Raw genomic sequence first — 17,890 nt, forward strand, 5'->3', positions numbered from 1 at the left:
TGAGAAAGTAAAAAAGTGTATGCATACGTGCCTTGAATTGTGGCGTCATCTAATGGTACACTAGCGAACATGAATGGTTCCCTGCGGACATGCTCCCGTTTCTGACTGCACGGCGTATTAGCGGCTGGAGCAGTGCAAATTTTGAATCGTCCTGAGTGACAAAATAGATCATCCAAATAAAAAAGATATAAAATATATAAAACCTCATCAGTTCTGACCGAAATGTGTAGTAAACTGGAACGCTCGCCACGCTTAAGAATATACGGCGAGCTTACTCCAGAGAGAGATACATACATTTGGATGTCTCTGCATCAGGAGGCCTATTCTCGAGTAAGTAACTATTTGTCCCCAGTAAGAGATTGAGTAAGTAACTATTTGTCCCCATTTCTATTCACTTTTGCTACAAAGTTCGGAACATTCTGTTAGATGGTAGTAGCAATACCCGATACGGAAATAAACAATGAGAGTCACCATCTATGTTCATCTGTATAGGAGTATTCAAAGAGGATCCGTCTTTTCCGGTGCTTTACGTCGTGAAGAAGCACGTGGCTTGACGTATTATTATCGGTTTACATTGATATAAGAAAAGCATCATGTAAGTATAAGTATCAAATAATTAATTTTACTTTTCTCAATCTAATCATTACTAAAATATCCAATATACTTAATATAGAAGTACGCATATAATGAACATTGCAAGTGCATCTACAGACGTGTCAACAAGATGTATAACATTTTTATCTTGAATTATCGTGAAATTTGATCAATATCGTCTTGTTAATATCTATAAAATTGCTATTAAACGCTAAAACTAGCATGTAAATTTCTTATAATTGATCATGATATTAGTTACTACTCCATGACTTATTCGGTCTGACGATAACAATGGAAAAATATTCTTATATTTCTATTTTTGGTGGTTATATCGTATCTATTCACATGTTCTAATATTTTCAGAATGCCGTTGGCAAAAGACCTTCTTCATCCAACACCAGCTGAGGAGAAAAGGAAGCATAAGCTTAAAAGATTGGTTCAAAAACCGAATAGTTATTTCATGGATGTTAAATGCCCTGGTTGTTATGCTATCAAGACCATTTTCTCACATGCACAACAGGCAGTAGAATGCGATGGTTGTCACATGATATTGTGTACATCAACCGGCGGTAAAGCACGGCTTACCGAAGGTTGCTCGTTCAGGAGGAAGGTTCAATGCTAATAATATACAACATATTTCTCTTTTCATTCGGTAAATAAATACTTAAAAAACGCAAATGAAGTAACATACGAAACGTTATTACCTCCTATCCCGTTCCTTTCAAATATAGAACAATTTCTATATGTATGAATTTTATTTCTGTATCGGTTGGCTTCACATTACACTAGTACATTTATAAATACACATGTATGTAATTCAAAATGTTCACTTTAGAAACAGCGGGTGATTATATATGCATGTTGTATTCTTTTACGTAACAAGTATATTTGGGGTTCTGTGATAAATGAATCCATTTTGTTTCATAAATTCATTGTAGAAAGTATTTAAAATAAAGTCTTCTTCTAATTACAAAAACTCAAGTTAATATTCATAATTAACAGTTGAAGATATATAATTAGAATTTGTAAGCAATAGTCGTAACTTTAAATATGTGAATACTCATAAAAGCAAATCTTTCATTACTATTTACTTCAGCAAATTCGAACTCTAAAAATCGTGATATATTAAACAAGTTTCAAACACTTTTATTTATTGACTATTGCTTAATTTTTCTTTCAAGTACTTTTTCCAATGTTTATTCTTATGTTTTGAGATTCATTTTCTATTTAGGGATATTGTGTTATTTAAGTTAATTTTTACAGCAATTTTTAATCCAACTCAACATTCTCACTGAATATTAGATAAATCTGAATGTCTCAATGCTTGATTAAAAATTCAGAAAATTTCTAAGTACAGAATTGTGAAAGTTCTGGAAGTTTAGGAGTGTAGAATTGCATTGTATGCTTGAAAAACACCAGGTGCTACTTCCACGGAACGTGACTTCAGTGAGAGCTGTAAAAAAAAAATTATTTATTACAATTAAAGCCCATTTCATTAATTTTCTGTACCAATATGAGTCATACCGTGACATCCGGATTTCCAGGCTGAATTTTCAGTTCATTGAGTACCCAAACATTATTTGTTAATTTTAATGATTGATAAAGCATGTCTTGCCCTTCAACATTTCTCTTAGCAATTGTAAAGACATTGTTTTGCTGCATTTTTTGTACCACTTGATCAACGGTGAGCATCACACCATTCAACGTGTATTGCACCTAATCAAAAGATTAGTGTAAAGTACTAAAATAATGCAGAGTTCGTAAACTTCTTTAGAATGTAAGCTCGAATAAATATTATCAACACAAATTTTTCAAGATTTTCTAATTGTAAATAATACGACCTTTATTTGGAATCATATTACCGGGCTTACATTTTTTATTGTTAAGTAAAATATAATTAACATGAGCAATTATGCAAAACAAAATTCCATGAAAATAGTTAACATTACCTCGTTTTGAGCTGGTATATCTTTCCAAGTAGATAAGAAGACTCTTTTATCGAGCTGTCCATCTTCAGTGAAGTACACATTCATAGGCACTAGACATGCGAAATAAAATACATCGATATTATTTTTAATTGCTACTTGAAGATTGTTTAATGGCTCCATTCGTTGAACTGCTCCGGCCGTTGATAAAACAACGTTTGTTTCCACACTGGCGCCTGGACCCAAAGGTCCAGCAACCTGAAGCGATGCGGCTGGCGTCAGTCCGAAACTATTTTTGTTAAGCTGTATTGCGAATCCACCCATAGCTTGCATAGCTTTATTCGTGAACGTCATGTCCATACTGATTTGCCCATTTCTGAAAGTGTATATAAGACCACAAGTCATTCAATTCTATTTAGATAAAATAATCAGTTAACTTACTTCCTTGAGAAGGTTCCCCAAATATCGAACCCTTTACCCTTTTCAGCGGGTAACCAATTTACTTTTGGTGGTATGTATGACGAAGGACCTTGATTAAATCCAAATATGTCTCCAAGAAGACCAGTCGTGCTTTGAGAAATTGCGGATGATTCGGCATTGGTATCGGTGCTGGCCAAGATTCCTTCCAGTCCACCTCCTAATAAATCTACCCCTAATCTTTGCTGAGCGCTGGGTGCTGCTGGCATTACTGGGCCACCTATGAGGAATAAATAATTTCGTATGTGTACGTTAAACAAAAATCACGTTATTCCTATCTTAAACTACATGTATTTCCACGTTTTAATACCCTTATGCTAATTGAAACTATAATACTTTCATAAAACAGTATTGGAAATAATCTGACAATAAAATAAAATAACAACGTATATGTTAGTTCTAATGCTGCTTTAACGTTCCACCGAAATTGTATTTATTTTTTGCAAAATAATAATATTGTATTCACCGATATCCATACTGAGAAGATCGCCTATCAACGAATCTTGAGCAGGAATAACTTGAGCCGGAGGTTGAGTGACTCTTTGAATGGCGTCTTCATTCGAATTGGTTCTAGCAGGTAATGATTTCCTAGCTCCTGCTGCTCTACCTTCTACAAATGCTGTAGGAGGCTTATGATATACCGACGCCAGGCTGGAAATATGGCAAATGAGTTCGTCCAGTAGAGTTGGTTCTAGAAGATCCGTTTCTTCCGAGATAAGGGGTTTCTCTGCAAGAACAACTTCTTTCGCTGCAGCTGGATCAGTACTAAGTAATCTCCAGTAAATAAAACCTCGATCCCTTAAGTCTGGATTATCAGAATCTTGAGTCGCCAAGCTGAGAACTTGCTGAACCAATTCCTGGGTATCGGTTGGCCGTTTTAAGAACAGTTTAACAATAGCGGTAAGTAATTGTAATTGCACTTGAGTGTTTTCATCGTGGAAACCTTCCAGAAAGCTTTCTAGCAGTTCATCTGCGTTATCAATACGTTCTGCGTATTCTCCAATTATCCAAATCATAGACGCTCTCGCTTCGGGCTCATCCAACGTATCCAAATTTTCACAGAGAGTCGAAATTATACTCTCATATTTGTTAGGGTATTTACGGAAAATGTCTTTGATTACAACAATCGCTTCTTGAACTACATAATTTACCTGTATCAAAAACCTTTCATCATTTACGAAATTAAAAATATTACATTTTGATCCTACCAAAGTAAAGCTATCGTCTAGCTTATTTAATTTGTTACGTATAATAACAAATTTACCATGGAATCTCATACTTTCAATTCTTCATCATTGCCTATGCGATAAACTTTCTCCATAATATTTCTTTGTAGTTAGAACAGAGGCAGAAAAGTATTCTTTAAAACAGACCGACATATTTGGTATAACAAAAATACAGAAAATGAAACTTAAATTTATAAAACGTACCTTCGTTTGAATTAAATCGAGTAATGTTGAAACACACATTTCTGCAGAAGGTTCAACTTTAATTGCACAACGGCCAATAGCTCGAACGGCCTTTCGTACAAAATCAACGTCCACTTCTGTAGCATATTCTTTTAACTCTGAAAGAACTTGTGCGATATTTGCTTGCGAAGCCAGTCTGATCATAATATCCAGCTTCTCGAGTTTAACATATATAGGATCATTATATTTAACGAAAAAGACTTTCATCTCGTGTTTCAAAATATCTGGCCGTTTCTGTACAATTAAATTGATATTTCTAAGTGCAACATATTGTACTTCTGGTTCGGAGCTTAACAATGTCACCAATGGAGGTGCAAGTTTCTTCGTTAAAGTTCCAACGAAATCTGATTCGGATTGTAGCATTTCCATAAGTTTCATCAGAACCTGATTTTAAAAAAGTGATTATTTACTTCTGGTATCAAAAATGTTCTGAGATTTAGGGAAACGATAACGTGCAAAGCGATTGATCATTTTCATGAGAAGAGTAATACGCAACCTTAACAGCTGAAAGAACCACTGCTGCATTAGCATGAGCCAGTCTTGGAGTAATTCTTTCGCATATGCTCTGAGCCTCGCGATCATCTTTGGGGGAATAATTTGCCAAGGAATCCAAAATGAACACTTGACCCCATTCGGTACATTCGTTCAGGGCTGTTAGTAACTTATTAATGGTTTGAGCATTCATTTCAACTAATGGCTGACCACTGGCGCTTGCTTCGTTGATTTCGGATAACGCTGCTACTGCATTAGCAACGACCTGGTCGATGGATTAAAATATAGAAGAGAATCTGCATTACAACCAACCTATTGTATAATAAATATTTCTGCAGAATCTTGTCCTTATAGCATACCATTGGATTACTGTCCGACAGGAGATCTTTTAACTGATCTAAAAAGCCTTGATCTTCTACTAAAACAGCATTGATGTCGTACAGTTTAGCAACGCAGACTGCCGCCGTTTTCCTGACGTAGGGATCTTCATCCTTCAAGCATTTTCGCAATGGCTCGCATAGATACTCGGTGATTTTGTCAACTCTGATACAACCCATTGTACGAACAGCCAGCGCTCTGATCAGGGGATTGGGATCTTCACAATCCTGCACAAAAATCGGGCAAGCCAGGGATTCAAGTCTAGTCACAGCAGTGGCTATCTAAATCTCACTCAACGAGTTTTAACGGAATAGATAATGGTATTAGGTACCTTTAATATCGGAGATGTCGCTAGATCCTTTTGCGTGTCAGAACGAAAAAGGTCAAATTGGTCACCGTCGCCAGTTTTATTATTCACTAATTTACAACTATCAAAAAATTTAACTCAGTACTAGCTTGAATTGATCATTTTTTTAAAGAGCACGTGCCACAACCTATCCCTCTTTTTGTCATTCATTAACAATATAAATGCTTTTTAAGCATTATTATTGATTTCAAGTATTCACAGACTATATAATACTGGTTTCATACAAAGAGTGGTGAAAAAACATATATATAGGTCGTGACAGTATCGTATCATTGAAAATTAAAATTAGGTTATCATTCGTAGGTTTTTCTGTATACTACGGATTGATTTCAAAGTACGCTTATGTAATATTAAGCTTAATATTTATAATCTTGATCAATTCATTTTGAACCTGACATTATACCAGGTATGAAGATATCGAGTACATACATGGACAGGATAGATGAAAGGAAAAGGAAAAGCAATGAAATGTCCCCATATTTATGTAGAAATTCATTAATTTGAAGATAAAGAGATATAGATAAAAAGGATCTGAATGCATTATGAGATTAAGTCAACAGGAATGCTCCTAAATTCAGCAAAGAAAATTAATTGAATATTATTTACAGTGGTCATTTAGCAAATATTGGTAAAAACTGCAATAACATTCCTCATAATTGTTTAATTTGCCAAAGCATGGTGCATACCAAAATTATTCCATTGCTTAAAATTCTAGGAAATAAATGTCTATAATACTTTAACGTGATATGAAAGGCACTGAGAAATTTAATCGATGTCGATAAATTAAAATTCATTTATACCCTTTTTGGCGATAACATCATTTTGAATACTTAAGTGGTAACATAAGCTGGTGCGTTCGTAACCGCGTACAGACAGTAGCGGACAAAATGTTGGACGTATAGATGTATACGCCTTTGCGGTTAACGGGTTAAATAATGGACTTTTAATCCATTCATTGTTTAGGAGAAAAATATAAATGCATTACCCATTAACGAAATAATGAATGATACATTTTTTTTTTACATTAAGATTTTTACAACCCTATCATACGAGGTACAGCAAAATGGGAAATTTGCATGTGCACCGGCAAAACCGGAGCCGACGCCGTGTCCTGGTACTGGCACCGGGCATGTTAATTTTTACACGCACCGGCAAAATCGGAGTCGGCGCCGACTGTGATGAACGAGTAAGTATCCGAGAAAGGAATGAACAGCTCACCGACATCGGCGTGTGCAAGTTCAAATAAGATTACATTAGAATCGGTATGTCGGTCGCTGTACCGGCATCTGGCTTGCCGAGTTCAATGCCAGCGCCTAAACGGCCGGACCGGCAACTAAACTGGACCGGAGACTGCCGGATTACGCGTGCAAACGGCCTGACCTCCATTTTTAAAACGAAATCTTATAAAGTGTAACAAATGAAAATGTGAACGATAAAATCAGCTGAACATCTTGAAAGCTGTGGCCTACCGTTTTCAATATTACAAAAATACCATCGTAAGTACGATTACCTGCTTATTTTCAGTGAATTAAAGCACTTTACTGCATGCAACAACACAGCAATGAGATGAGTGAAAAAGTACCTTTACTTTTTGCATATTTTCCGAAAGTGCCATACATACGGCTATACACCCAGATAGTAAATAGTGTCACATATGTGTCAATAACATTATTACTGAATACTTTTAATCCTTTGCAATTGTAAGATGAATTACACCCGACAATAAGTACATATCCAGATACGTTACAACCGTAAAGGTTACAATTTACATGTTCATTCATAATAAACTTTTACAAAGTCATATATTTTAGTGGAAGCACTTGTAAAACAATTTTGTATACTAGGGGGGGGGGCCTAAAAATAATTCGAATTAGAACATAACACGCGCTATGTTTTAATTCTGGTCATTTTTGCATCTCCCCTTGCATACATTTTTTATTGGGAAACTTTAAATGTATCCTGAAGGTTTTCAATACCTAATATCAGAACATTGAATACAATTTATTCAATTACTATCGTTAACCACTGCCCTATGAAAGATGATAATGTTTTAGACGTGCAGTTAATGTAAATTATGCAATAAAACACGAAACTGGAATTTCAACTAATTTTACAGATAAATCAAACATTTTCTATCACTTTTTGAAACAAAAACTGGCATGCTTTCTTTTCATGTTACCATGACCCAAATAAAACTTTCCTCACCAAAGCAAATATTGACAGTGATAATTCGTTTCAATGAATTATACTGCTTTTTCATGCGGGTGAACGAAGGACCTCGTTTGTTCTTTATAAAGAAAGTATCATAGCATGTACTTTACCTTATGCCAAGTATATACACAGCTTGGTACACAGAATACAATATCGTAAATATGTTACCTCTGAAAACACTGTAAATCTGGTTGACTCTGTGTATCTTTTGAACGTACTTCCATGCTCAATTTAGAAATGGTAACATTTTCGTAACAACAAAGAAATTGTACTGCTTGTGAAATTAGTAGTATTTATATTATATAATTATGTAAGCTTATTAATATCATGTAGATCCTGAAGTTCGGAGTTATATGAGAAAATACAATATATTAAGGACTGAAATATTAGTATTTAAAAATCAAGACTTAACGGTTCTAATTTAAAAGTAAATTTCAGTCCGTGCCCTTTTAAAAAATAAGCAATTCTGTTATGGAAGCGTTTTGTCTTACAGGATAATTCTGACATTTTTGTGAAAACAATATAATTTGAAAAGCACAGTTTCTGTTTCTGTCTGAGACAAACTATAAAATTACACAATGGAATAAATTATGGAACCATTGCTTAGGTTCCATGTGTACTGAGGGTGGAATATGTTAGCTTAATTAAATTCATCACAGTTATAATATCATAAAGTGCACTTATATATTTCATTATATGAAACAAATTTAGCAAGGTAATACAAAATACTAAATGTTTGAATTTTTTCTGAAACTCTGTTATCGTTAACTTCACTTAATATGATCATTATAAAATAACATTGAAAACGATCATTTTGTATAATCACAGTCTATTTTCAGAACATGTTTGTAATTGGTACATTTTCTGACCAAAATTGCAATTATCAAAATGAATACTAATCCCTCATAAAAGTAATTTTTTAGCTGGCCTCTATTTCAACAGACACTTTTAGCACCATTCGTGTATCATATATTATATAAGGAGTGAAAGTGCAATATTATAAAATATAATGATCAGCTGTTAAAATTCTATACTACGTTACCTTGACAAATGTGTTGACTGCCATAATAGCCATCTCTGGCTGACTTTTGGCATAATTCATCAAGTATAAGTACACCAATTTCTTGAGCTCCAGATTATCTGTCTGCATACAGTTGACCACATCAGGAAACAAGGCAGATACATCTTTGCCCACAGTCATTGAAGCAATCACCTAAAGATTAGTTGTTCATACTTTTAATTAATCACAACATGCTTTACTAAAAATATTATGGCATTACATTTTCTTAAACAAAATGATGCATTGGGTAAACACCGAATAAATCAATATTATAGCTTCACCACTTTATGCATCTGGTCCCGTGTCACCAAAATTATGCAGCTGGTAAACACTGACTCTTTCATATCACGTTAATATTACAACTTTAACACTTTGTATAAATTAACATATTGAATGCAAAAACAAACGACGTATAATCTACGCTAATCAGTTGCAAATAGCTAGCACGGCGTTCAAAGTGTTAACATCATTTATCGTATAATTTTAAAGTTTAAGGATTTTATATACGTATATGTATATGACATATATAAAAGCACATACATATGCATACACTTATAGATATGTATTTAAATTGTTCAGACAAAATTGAATAAACTCTTGGCACTTTACCTATCATTACTATACTTGATCAAATACTACATGCAAATACTTCTTTGCATGGCATTAAAGATTATTAATTATTAAATAATAATCAAAAAATGGTTAATGAGCAGTAAAAACGATACAGGGTTTTTCTGTTCATAATTTAGTCCTTAGCATCTTAGTAAACTCAAATAAGGCCCGTACATGGGCAGGGACATAATTATATTGAAAAAAACATTGAGCAAAATAATTAACACATTACCTACTAACAAATTTGGGAATAAATAAGGATCATGGATATCGCAGAACCAATTAATAGGCTTTTGGAGATCAAAATGTTAAGAAAAATTCACCTTTTTGACAGCTTCCTTCTTCTTCTCCTTCTTGTCATTATTCAATTCTGATTTTAATTCAAATATCTCCCCTTTCTTTGTGGTTGTAAAATACTTGGAGTCGGTCATCTTAATCTTTATGGACTTCGTAATACAAAAAGAGATCAATGAACAAAAAATACCGTATATAAACAAGTTCTACTCTGCTTATCGGATCCGCCTTACCGTAAAATGCAATAATGTGATACTATAGTAAGTCCCTTCTGGATCAATGGTCAAGAGTGCTACTTCAAATTTCGCACAATTTAAATGCTATACTTTTAAGATAATGCATCTAGTTTACTACTTGAAACAGTAATAGATTAAAAGCAAAAGATTATTTTATACCACATTACTGATTTGTGAGCAACAAAATACTTGACACTAGCTTTAGAATTGATCAGAACTGACAAACAGAACGACTTTTAACAAGAGATAAGTTGGGAGATTGCTCATGGGCAGGATAGAATAATCGCATTCTGTACTGCCCTCGGTGCAGAATGCAGGCGGCTCGTGCACTTGCTGATGGTCATGCTATCTGCAGCCGCCAGTGGCGCTTGCGCACTGTGGCAGATTCGCAATGGCTTTCAGCGTAGCGAACGTTAAAAAAAGCGGCTTTACTGTCGACTCTGCACATAATATATGAACCGCTCACTATCTCTGTGCTTGAATGTATTCTTACATCCATGTTCTCTATATCTAATTGAAACCTCTCATTATTTTTGCGGACGGTGGCGCTACTAGGCGCTACTGAACAGAACTATTTTGGAAACCATACATTTTAACCAAGCGTTGGGTATCTAGGAGATGTCGGAATTCATCGGTAACAGTATGTAAAGATGGCTCTTTTTGTTTTTGTGCGCGATCGGCGGTTTAAATTTGTTTAATTATTATGTATCCGTGAATAGTTTGTTGTCAGTAAATTATGGAGGCTGGAACAAGTTCGGGAACTCGTACAACACGGTTTATGATGGAGGGTGTTGGTGCTAGAGTTATTCGAGGGCCGGAGTGGAAGTGGGGCAAACAGGTTAGGATTTAGGTTAACTAGATGTTCACAAATATTATGTATCAATTTGTAATTTGTAAGTTATACATATGTCCTTGGGGCTTGGTCATTGCTGATTCATTCGATATTCTCTCATGATGTAACAGCTTTTATCTTTATTTTAGGTTTGTTTCCCATATATATTAGAATTTTTTAATGTAGTATCGCAATGTTGCTACATTTTGTACTTTTTAACGTTTTTATCGTTAATAATGTTAATGTATTGTTATTAATGTGAGTGCCTTTTTGAATTAATATGTGACATTGCATAGTTTTACTGGTCTGTGAACAATCATTGACTTGTTGATCTGTGTCATTGACTTATTTTATAAAAAAAAATAGTATTGACATATATATAATGTATTAACGTTTAAAATTTATGATGCGCATTTATATATTTGACGATGCCATTATTTTTTGACTTCTTAGGATGGAGGGGAAGGGCATGTAGGAACGGTTCGAAATTTTGAGTCACCTGAAGAAGTCGTGGTTGTTTGGGATAACGGTACAGCAGCCAATTACCGTTGCTCGGGTGCATTTGATTTAAGAATATTAGATTCTGCTCCAACTGGTGTTAAACATGACGGAACGATGTGCGATACATGTCGTCAGCAACCCATTTTCGGCATTCGTTGGAAATGTGCGGAATGTGGAAATTATGATCTGTGTTCAATATGCTACCATGGAGATAAGCATCATTTAAGGCATAGATTTTATCGTATCGCTACTCTTGGGAGTGAACGAGTGTTATTGGAGCCGAGACGAAAAAGTAAAAAGGTATTTATCTGTGATACTAAATGTAATGTCTTTAATATAATCATAAATGCACAGTTTCTTTTGAAAGTTGTACTTGTATAAGTTGGTTATAGGTTCTCTAATAAATAAGACAATGAGTTGAATTTAATTTCATATGTAATATATTTTCTTCACAGATTGCGATTAGAGGGATATTTCCTGGTGCAAGAGTGGTTCGTGGTGTCGACTGGCAATGGGAGGATCAAGATGGTGGCAATGGTCGAAGAGGGAAAGTAAACGAAGTGCAAGATTGGTCAGCTGCAAGTCCTCGTTCAGCTGCTTATGTCATATGGGACAATGGGGCTAAAAATTTGTATCGAGTTGGATTTGAAGGAATGGTTAGTAACATAGAAAACAAAGACATATATGCTGTTCTTATATTGTACCAATGATCGTGTAAGTTTATTTATGTATATTATAATCCTGAAGAATGGAAACAGATTACATATTCCTCGTGAACTAAAAAATTCGCTGAGTCGAGGAATAAATTAAATTTAGTACTAGTATACCACGAGGAAGTGCTTCGGTTGGCTTTTGGTCGCGTGTACCGCCCCTAAATACACATCGCTGCCTTAGGAGGCCTATTTGTATTAACAATATGTATATAACGATTCGACTTATTCTTGTATTTGGCCGCCGCGACTATCGCCGTCGCGACCGCCGCGATTGCCGCCACAGCCATTGCTGCTGCTACGCTGTGCTATGTGCTGCCGTGGATGAGAGTGGGTGGATGGGTGGGTACGAGTGTAGGCGGGGGTGTGGAGTTGTGTGGATGAGACCGGTAAGAGTGGGCTGGGAGGACGAGGGTGGGCGAGAGGCAGCAAAGGAGGATGAGAGAGGGCAGGAATGGGCGAGGGGGAACAGGAGAGTACGGAAGAGAACGAGAGAGGGTGAGGGAGGACAAGAGAAGGTGAGAAAGGACGACAAAATGGTGTGAAGGCGAGCTGGGAAGAGGAAGGGCGAGAGAGAGCCAAAGAGGGTGAGAGTGGGTGAAGAAGGTCGAGGAAGGGCGAGAAAGAGCGAGGAACGATGCAAGAGGGCGAGAAGACGAGAGCAAGAGCCAGAGCTCCTTACATGGATATTTGAAAAGACCCTGCTACGTGGCCATCGCCTATTGTTTGGATGGCATCGCTGCGGTGCCGCCGAAAGCGGTCGACGGAAAAATTTCAAGCAACCCAAGCGAAGTGAAATATTTGAAATTGCCTATCTCTATATTAAATGTACCAATCTTTGTCCAGTTTGACGCGCTAGGCTAAACATCGTAGATAATGACTAGGTTTGAGTTTTTTAATCGGACCTGGGTGAACCCATGGTTAAAGGAGCAATCTCGTTACCTTTTATTATCGATAGATGCCATACCACTCCATCATTAATAAAACGAAAACGTTCGCATAGGACCCAGCTGAGAGCCCTACATGTTAATTTCTTTATTAAACTTTCTTTCTTATGTGCTAGTTCATGTTCGCGATGACTTCCATATTTAACTCGTTTCTTAAAGCGATTTTCAAGAATGTTGTCACGATATGCTTTTCTTCTTAAATCTCGATTATGATCCTTTGTTTTTTGATAATATTGATGCATTTGGACTTTTCTATTTTCTTTTTTTAGTAGCATAGTTTTCTCGCTCGTAAATGCATTTACTATTGCTGAATGGTTCTCTCCTGATCAGACCGTCGATGACAAAAATCGTGTCAAACCTGTAAACTCAAATCAGGATTTTAGTGAGAAGAAAAATCTATCCCAGGAGAAACAAATGAAAATTGTACGCGACCTACCCCAGGGCCTCGTCGGCACATCAAATGAAAACGGCATGTATAATAATTCCGCAATAAAATATGCAAAATTGATTATTGAGATATATATTTTTAATGTTCTGCAGCCCCTCAACGTAGCCGAAAACAGGAAGCAGGACAAAGTCGGTGGCTGTAACACCACTGACAAGGGCAGCATCGGGTAAACGGAAAAGTCAGAGGAATCTCTGCTCCCTCGGACCGCAGAGAAGGCAAAGGAAGCAGCCGTATTGGAAGAAACAGTTCACATAACAAATAATTATTAAAAGTTGAAAAATGTAATACTAAAAATGTTTTTTATTAATTGGTAGTTAAAATAAAATATTACAGCACATTGGTTAATTGAACTTTTTATTATTTCTAGGATATGTAGAATTTGGGGGGGCGCTTAAGCTTAGTTATGTTATCCGATTGATTTGACGGTATCGACACGTTATCCTCCGATCCCCCTTTACAGTTTATGTTTATTTTATCGTTAGTCTAAACGCGAGATGGTTTTGGGTCTCGCTCCAACCGCGCTTTGTGGAGGGTAAACGTAATATAATTATCGATGCTATGGGTGCGATAGAATCCCATTGCAAAATGTACCGTCATAGATAATATCGTCTGTTAACGAAAACCAAAACTAAGTTAGTAAATTTGGTGTATATTAAGGGATAACGTCACCTTATGAGCTCTAAAATGTCTAAGTTTTGGGTGGTACCGTTGCTAAATGAATAATTTGACTTAAACTAGTGTACTTTATACATGAGAGCAGGACTTGTAGTTCCGCGCAGATAGGCGCTTCATTCGATCGGCTCTAATATTAATGCAAATTATACTTCGCTCCAAAACGACGTGCGCCATATTTTTAATACCACAAGCTAATGATTTAAGCAAAAATAAGAAATGTATTTTTTTCCCACCCTCAAGATGACGTTACCCCTTAAGGCCCTGAGAGTTACTACCTAACTGCATATAAAAAGCTTCTTGACAAAATAGTGACTAAAAAGGTTACGGAACTGTTCGTTCCGTGACATAAAAGAAACGTAGTTTGTTCATAATTTTCTTCCTGGTTGCTGTTCATTTTTAGGCAGATCTTAAGGTCGTAAATGATGCGAAAGGCCAAACGGTATATAGAGATCATTTACCATTGCTTGGTGAACAAGGTCCTGGAAGAACGGGTCCTCATGGTTTGCAGATTGGTGATCAGGTATCCGCGTGCAATTATTTAGTTACTTTGATCAATCTGTTAATAACGATTTAGGTTTTCCCGTTGATAAGAAATGATTAAAAAGTGATTAATATCTCTCGTATTATTTGCAGGTTAACGTTGATTTAGAATTGGAAATTGTTCAGTCTCTTCAGCATTGTCATGGGGGTTGGACGGATGGAATGTTTGAATGCCTTGGTACTACCGGTACCGTTGTTGGTATTGACGAAGATCATGATATTGTAGTATCTTATCCAAGTGGTAATCGATGGACATTCAATCCTGCTGTGCTTACTAAAGTTCAATTACCAGTACCAGTTACCACCTCGAGTTCTGACAGTCAAACGTTTGCTGTTGGAGATCTAGTACAAATCTGCAGCGATTTAGAAAAGATCAAATTATTGCAGCGGGGACATGGAGAATGGGCTGAAGCTATGGCACCTGTAAGTAGAAATAGCTGTTTATAACATAAATAATAATCCATTAACTGTAAGAATTTCAAGAAAAATATCACTGGTATCCATTTCGATAAAATATCATTAAATTGATGTATTTCTCGGTAGACATTAGGGAAAATTGGAAGGGTGCAGCAAACATATCATGATGGTGATCTGAAAGTTGAAGTGTGCAGTACTTCTTGGACATATAACCCTCAAGCCGTTACAAAAGTTGCCAGCAGCGACGGTAGCGTGCCCGGAAACAGCAGTGGGGGTATGTTGGCAGGATAAATATTACTCTTCGCCCTAGGATTTGTGTAAATTATGCAGTCGTTAAATATCTTTTGTGTTTTTCAGAACGTTTGTCTGCTTTATTGAAAAAGTTGTTTGAGACTCATGTTTCTGGAGATGTCAATGAGGAACTTGTTAAAACAGCTGCGAATGGTGATGCCGCAAAATGTGAGGAATGCTTAAAACGGCCAGAAGTTGACATCAATGGTGTCTTTGCCGGCCATACAGCTTTGCAAGCTGCAAGTCAAAACGGACGCCTAGAAGTTATAAAGATTCTTCTCCGCTACAAAGCAGATGTCGAAATTGAGGTGACAGTTCTACTTATGAAAATTCCAATATTTGTACAAATAACGTTAAAGTTATTCAATGTTGGTTGCTCGTGTCCAGACACTGTGTAGAATTGAAATCACTCGTGGCTTATGACTATCGAAATGTTGAAACCAGATATAATAAGTAAAAAGTATTTATACTTCATGGCTAGATGATAGATTAGCCGAGGTCATGAGAAAGAAATTAGATGAAATTTGTATGACGATACCTGAAAATCAATGGGTCTTTAAAACTTTTATCCCACATTTTTCATGAACAAGAATACATGACTTGATTTTTTATATAGGACAAAGATGGCGATAGAGCTGTCCATCATGCTGCATTTGGCGACGAGCCCAGTGTTATGGCTCTTCTAGCACGAGCTGGAGCTGATCTTAATGCTAGAAATAAAAAACGCCAAACAGCCCTCCACATTGCCGTTAATAAAGGCCATGCAGGTGTTGTGCGAACGTTACTGGAGTTGGGCTGTCATCCCTGTTTGCAAGTAAGTCAAATACATGTTTATGAATTAAAATTTCAGAATTAATATTTGAATAATGGGATGAAATATTTTAAATATCAGAATCTAGTCCATCTTGAGTGGTTGCAAATTGTATTAATTTTGAAATTCAGATAGAGAAAACGCAATTATTTCTCGGATCGTTTAGTATTTTATTTTGAAACATTCCCTTTAACAGGACTCGGTAGGTGATACCGCTCTACATGATGCCATATCGAAGAAACGAGACGACATGTTGGCTTTATTGTTAGACCATGCGGCAGATATCACCCTCACAAATAACAATGGCTTCAACGCGCTCCACCATGCTGCTCTTCGAGGAAATCCAAGGTAAGATTTATATTTGACAAAAACATTTAGCACGTTTGCGCATCTTGTCCGGTTATTTCAGTCAAATGTGTCCATCGCGTGATGTTGTAATTATAAAAATGTTTGGATTCCTGCGTTTACTTAAAGTACACGACTCCATCTGCGGCTGATAACTACCGCAGATGCGAGAATTGAGCGTGGAATGCCGATTGCTCCCTCCTCTATGTGTGTTCGGATGATACGGGGAAGCCCATTGGGGATATTTTCGTCAATGCACTATAATACTGTAACAGGACAACCATATAGTGTTCGTTAATTGGAGCCAAATATTTATTGCGGATAACTAGATAGACGTACGCCCTTGAATTATTGGTACATTTCATGAATATTAGGTATACCCCTTGAAAAATATTATTTTTTGCAGCGGTACGCTATTCTTTTATATTCCGAAAGAAATTTGTGACGTTAGAGTAACGTCGGGCCTGTAGGTGGCAATTATAGATTACTCTTATTTCGTTTATCAAGAAACTCGTAGGGTCTAATGATGAGCGAAACGCGCCTTGCGCGTTTGAGCCTCGGAGGGAAAAGTAGGAGGATGGTTCGCTAACCAGAGCTAAAGTGTATCCGGTAGGATGGTTTCTCTAGATGATTCTGGATGTGTGTTCGTCGAGTTGCCATACCTTAGCTGTGATGCAGTTTCGCGCATCCGCGCCGCCACATATCATGCAACTTCGCCCGCTATTTACCGGCCGAGGGGTTCCTGCTGGAGCGCGGACGGCAGGGGGTGCGGAGCTTGGCTGTTTTCACGACCCAGTTGCCGCGATTTATGCGGACACTTTGCGAATTTCCGTAACGCCACCTACGTAGCATGTATGTCTGGGGGCGTAAAGGCGAGGTGAGACGGTGGCTCGGAAGGGGCAAGGACAGACAGTTTTCGGTGATATAGAGACATTCGCGTCGTTACCCTGCTCCTTGCTACTCCTACCCGCTTGCCCGCTCACGGCTATCGGTTCTCTCTCGTACAACTCGTGCTTTATGGAGAAAGTTAGTCCCATCGACGGGGATTTTCTTTCCAGTCATTCTCCTGGTCAACCCTCTTTCAGATAACTCCTGGCTCCGATTTCACCTAAGAAATCATTTTTAAAATGACACGTGGTCGGTAGTTAACTTCGTTGCAATTGCAGGAGTCGAAACGATTGCACCCGGTAAAGGCAGGTCTCGGTATTCTTTTTTTTTTTTGTAAAGATGCAAAATCGAATCCAGTTAGATTGAAAAT

At 36.8% G+C, this 17,890-nt stretch overlaps 3 protein-coding genes across 4 annotated transcripts in view; 2 read left to right on the plus strand and 1 right to left on the minus strand.

Moving 5' to 3' along the window:
* The first annotated feature begins 492 nt into the window (after nt 1–492).
* Nucleotides 493–1,276, plus strand: LOC105703920 (40S ribosomal protein S27). The gene is made up of 2 exons (XM_012432706.1): nt 493–595; nt 958–1,276. Exon 2 carries the CDS (start codon nt 959–961, stop codon nt 1,214–1,216), a length of 258 nt encoding a protein of 85 aa, XP_012288129.1. The 5' UTR covers nt 493–595; nt 958; the 3' UTR covers nt 1,217–1,276.
* Nucleotides 1,277–1,330: 54 nt separating this feature from the next.
* LOC105703919 (AP-1 complex subunit beta-1) lies at nt 1,331–10,355 on the minus strand. Of its 2 annotated transcripts, XM_012432704.2 has the most exons (11): nt 10,113–10,355; nt 9,909–10,031; nt 8,956–9,126; nt 5,317–5,562; nt 4,962–5,222; nt 4,427–4,849; nt 3,463–4,147; nt 2,961–3,216; nt 2,544–2,895; nt 2,119–2,310; nt 1,331–2,047 (listed from the first exon to the last, which is right to left on the minus strand). In XM_012432704.2, the coding sequence occupies exons 2-11, from the start codon at nt 10,014–10,016 to the stop codon at nt 1,973–1,975; spliced, it is 2,769 nt and encodes a 922-aa protein (XP_012288127.1). In that variant the 5' UTR covers nt 10,017–10,031; nt 10,113–10,355; the 3' UTR covers nt 1,331–1,972. The 2 variants fall into 2 exon arrangements, with proteins under 2 accessions (XP_012288127.1, XP_012288128.1); XM_012432705.2 differs by having other exon boundaries at nt 9,909–10,355.
* Nucleotides 10,356–10,757: 402 nt separating this feature from the next.
* The window catches only part of LOC105703886 (E3 ubiquitin-protein ligase MIB1), a 212,088-nt gene continuing 204,955 nt past the window's right edge, over nt 10,758–17,890 (plus strand). Inside the window, exons 1-9 of the mRNA XM_012432641.1 lie at nt 10,758–10,953; nt 11,401–11,748; nt 11,904–12,104; nt 14,629–14,748; nt 14,862–15,191; nt 15,312–15,459; nt 15,543–15,784; nt 16,093–16,290; nt 16,484–16,635. Of these exons, the coding sequence (XP_012288064.1) occupies nt 10,852–10,953; nt 11,401–11,748; nt 11,904–12,104; nt 14,629–14,748; nt 14,862–15,191; nt 15,312–15,459; nt 15,543–15,784; nt 16,093–16,290; nt 16,484–16,635 (1,841 nt within the window). The 5' untranslated portion in view covers nt 10,758–10,851. The remainder of the gene's footprint in view (nt 10,954–11,400; nt 11,749–11,903; nt 12,105–14,628; nt 14,749–14,861; nt 15,192–15,311; nt 15,460–15,542; nt 15,785–16,092; nt 16,291–16,483; nt 16,636–17,890) is intronic.

The sequence above is a fragment of the Orussus abietinus genome, unplaced genomic scaffold (assembly GCF_000612105.2).
Source record: "Orussus abietinus isolate OABI.00-Male unplaced genomic scaffold, Oabi_2.0 scaffold32, whole genome shotgun sequence".
NCBI classification, from domain to species: domain Eukaryota; kingdom Metazoa; phylum Arthropoda; class Insecta; order Hymenoptera; family Orussidae; genus Orussus; species Orussus abietinus.

What these genes read in the sequence shown, in the direction of transcription:
- LOC105703920 (XM_012432706.1), top strand. Translation starts at nt 959, where the DNA reads ATGCCGTTGGCAAAAGACCTTCTTCATCCAACACCAGCTGAGGAGAAA.
- LOC105703919 (XM_012432704.2), bottom strand. Translation starts at nt 10,016, where the DNA reads ATGACCGACTCCAAGTATTTTACAACCACAAAGAAAGGGGAGATATTT. An exon ending in TGTCGGACAGTAATCCAATG is followed by an intron (nt 5,223 to 5,316) that starts GTATGCTATAAG and finishes TCCATCGACCAG; the next exon opens with GTCGTTGCTAATGCAGTAGC. An exon ending in ATATACCAGCTCAAAACGAG is followed by an intron (nt 2,311 to 2,543) that starts GTAATGTTAACT and finishes TCTTTTGATTAG; the next exon opens with GTGCAATACACGTTGAATGG.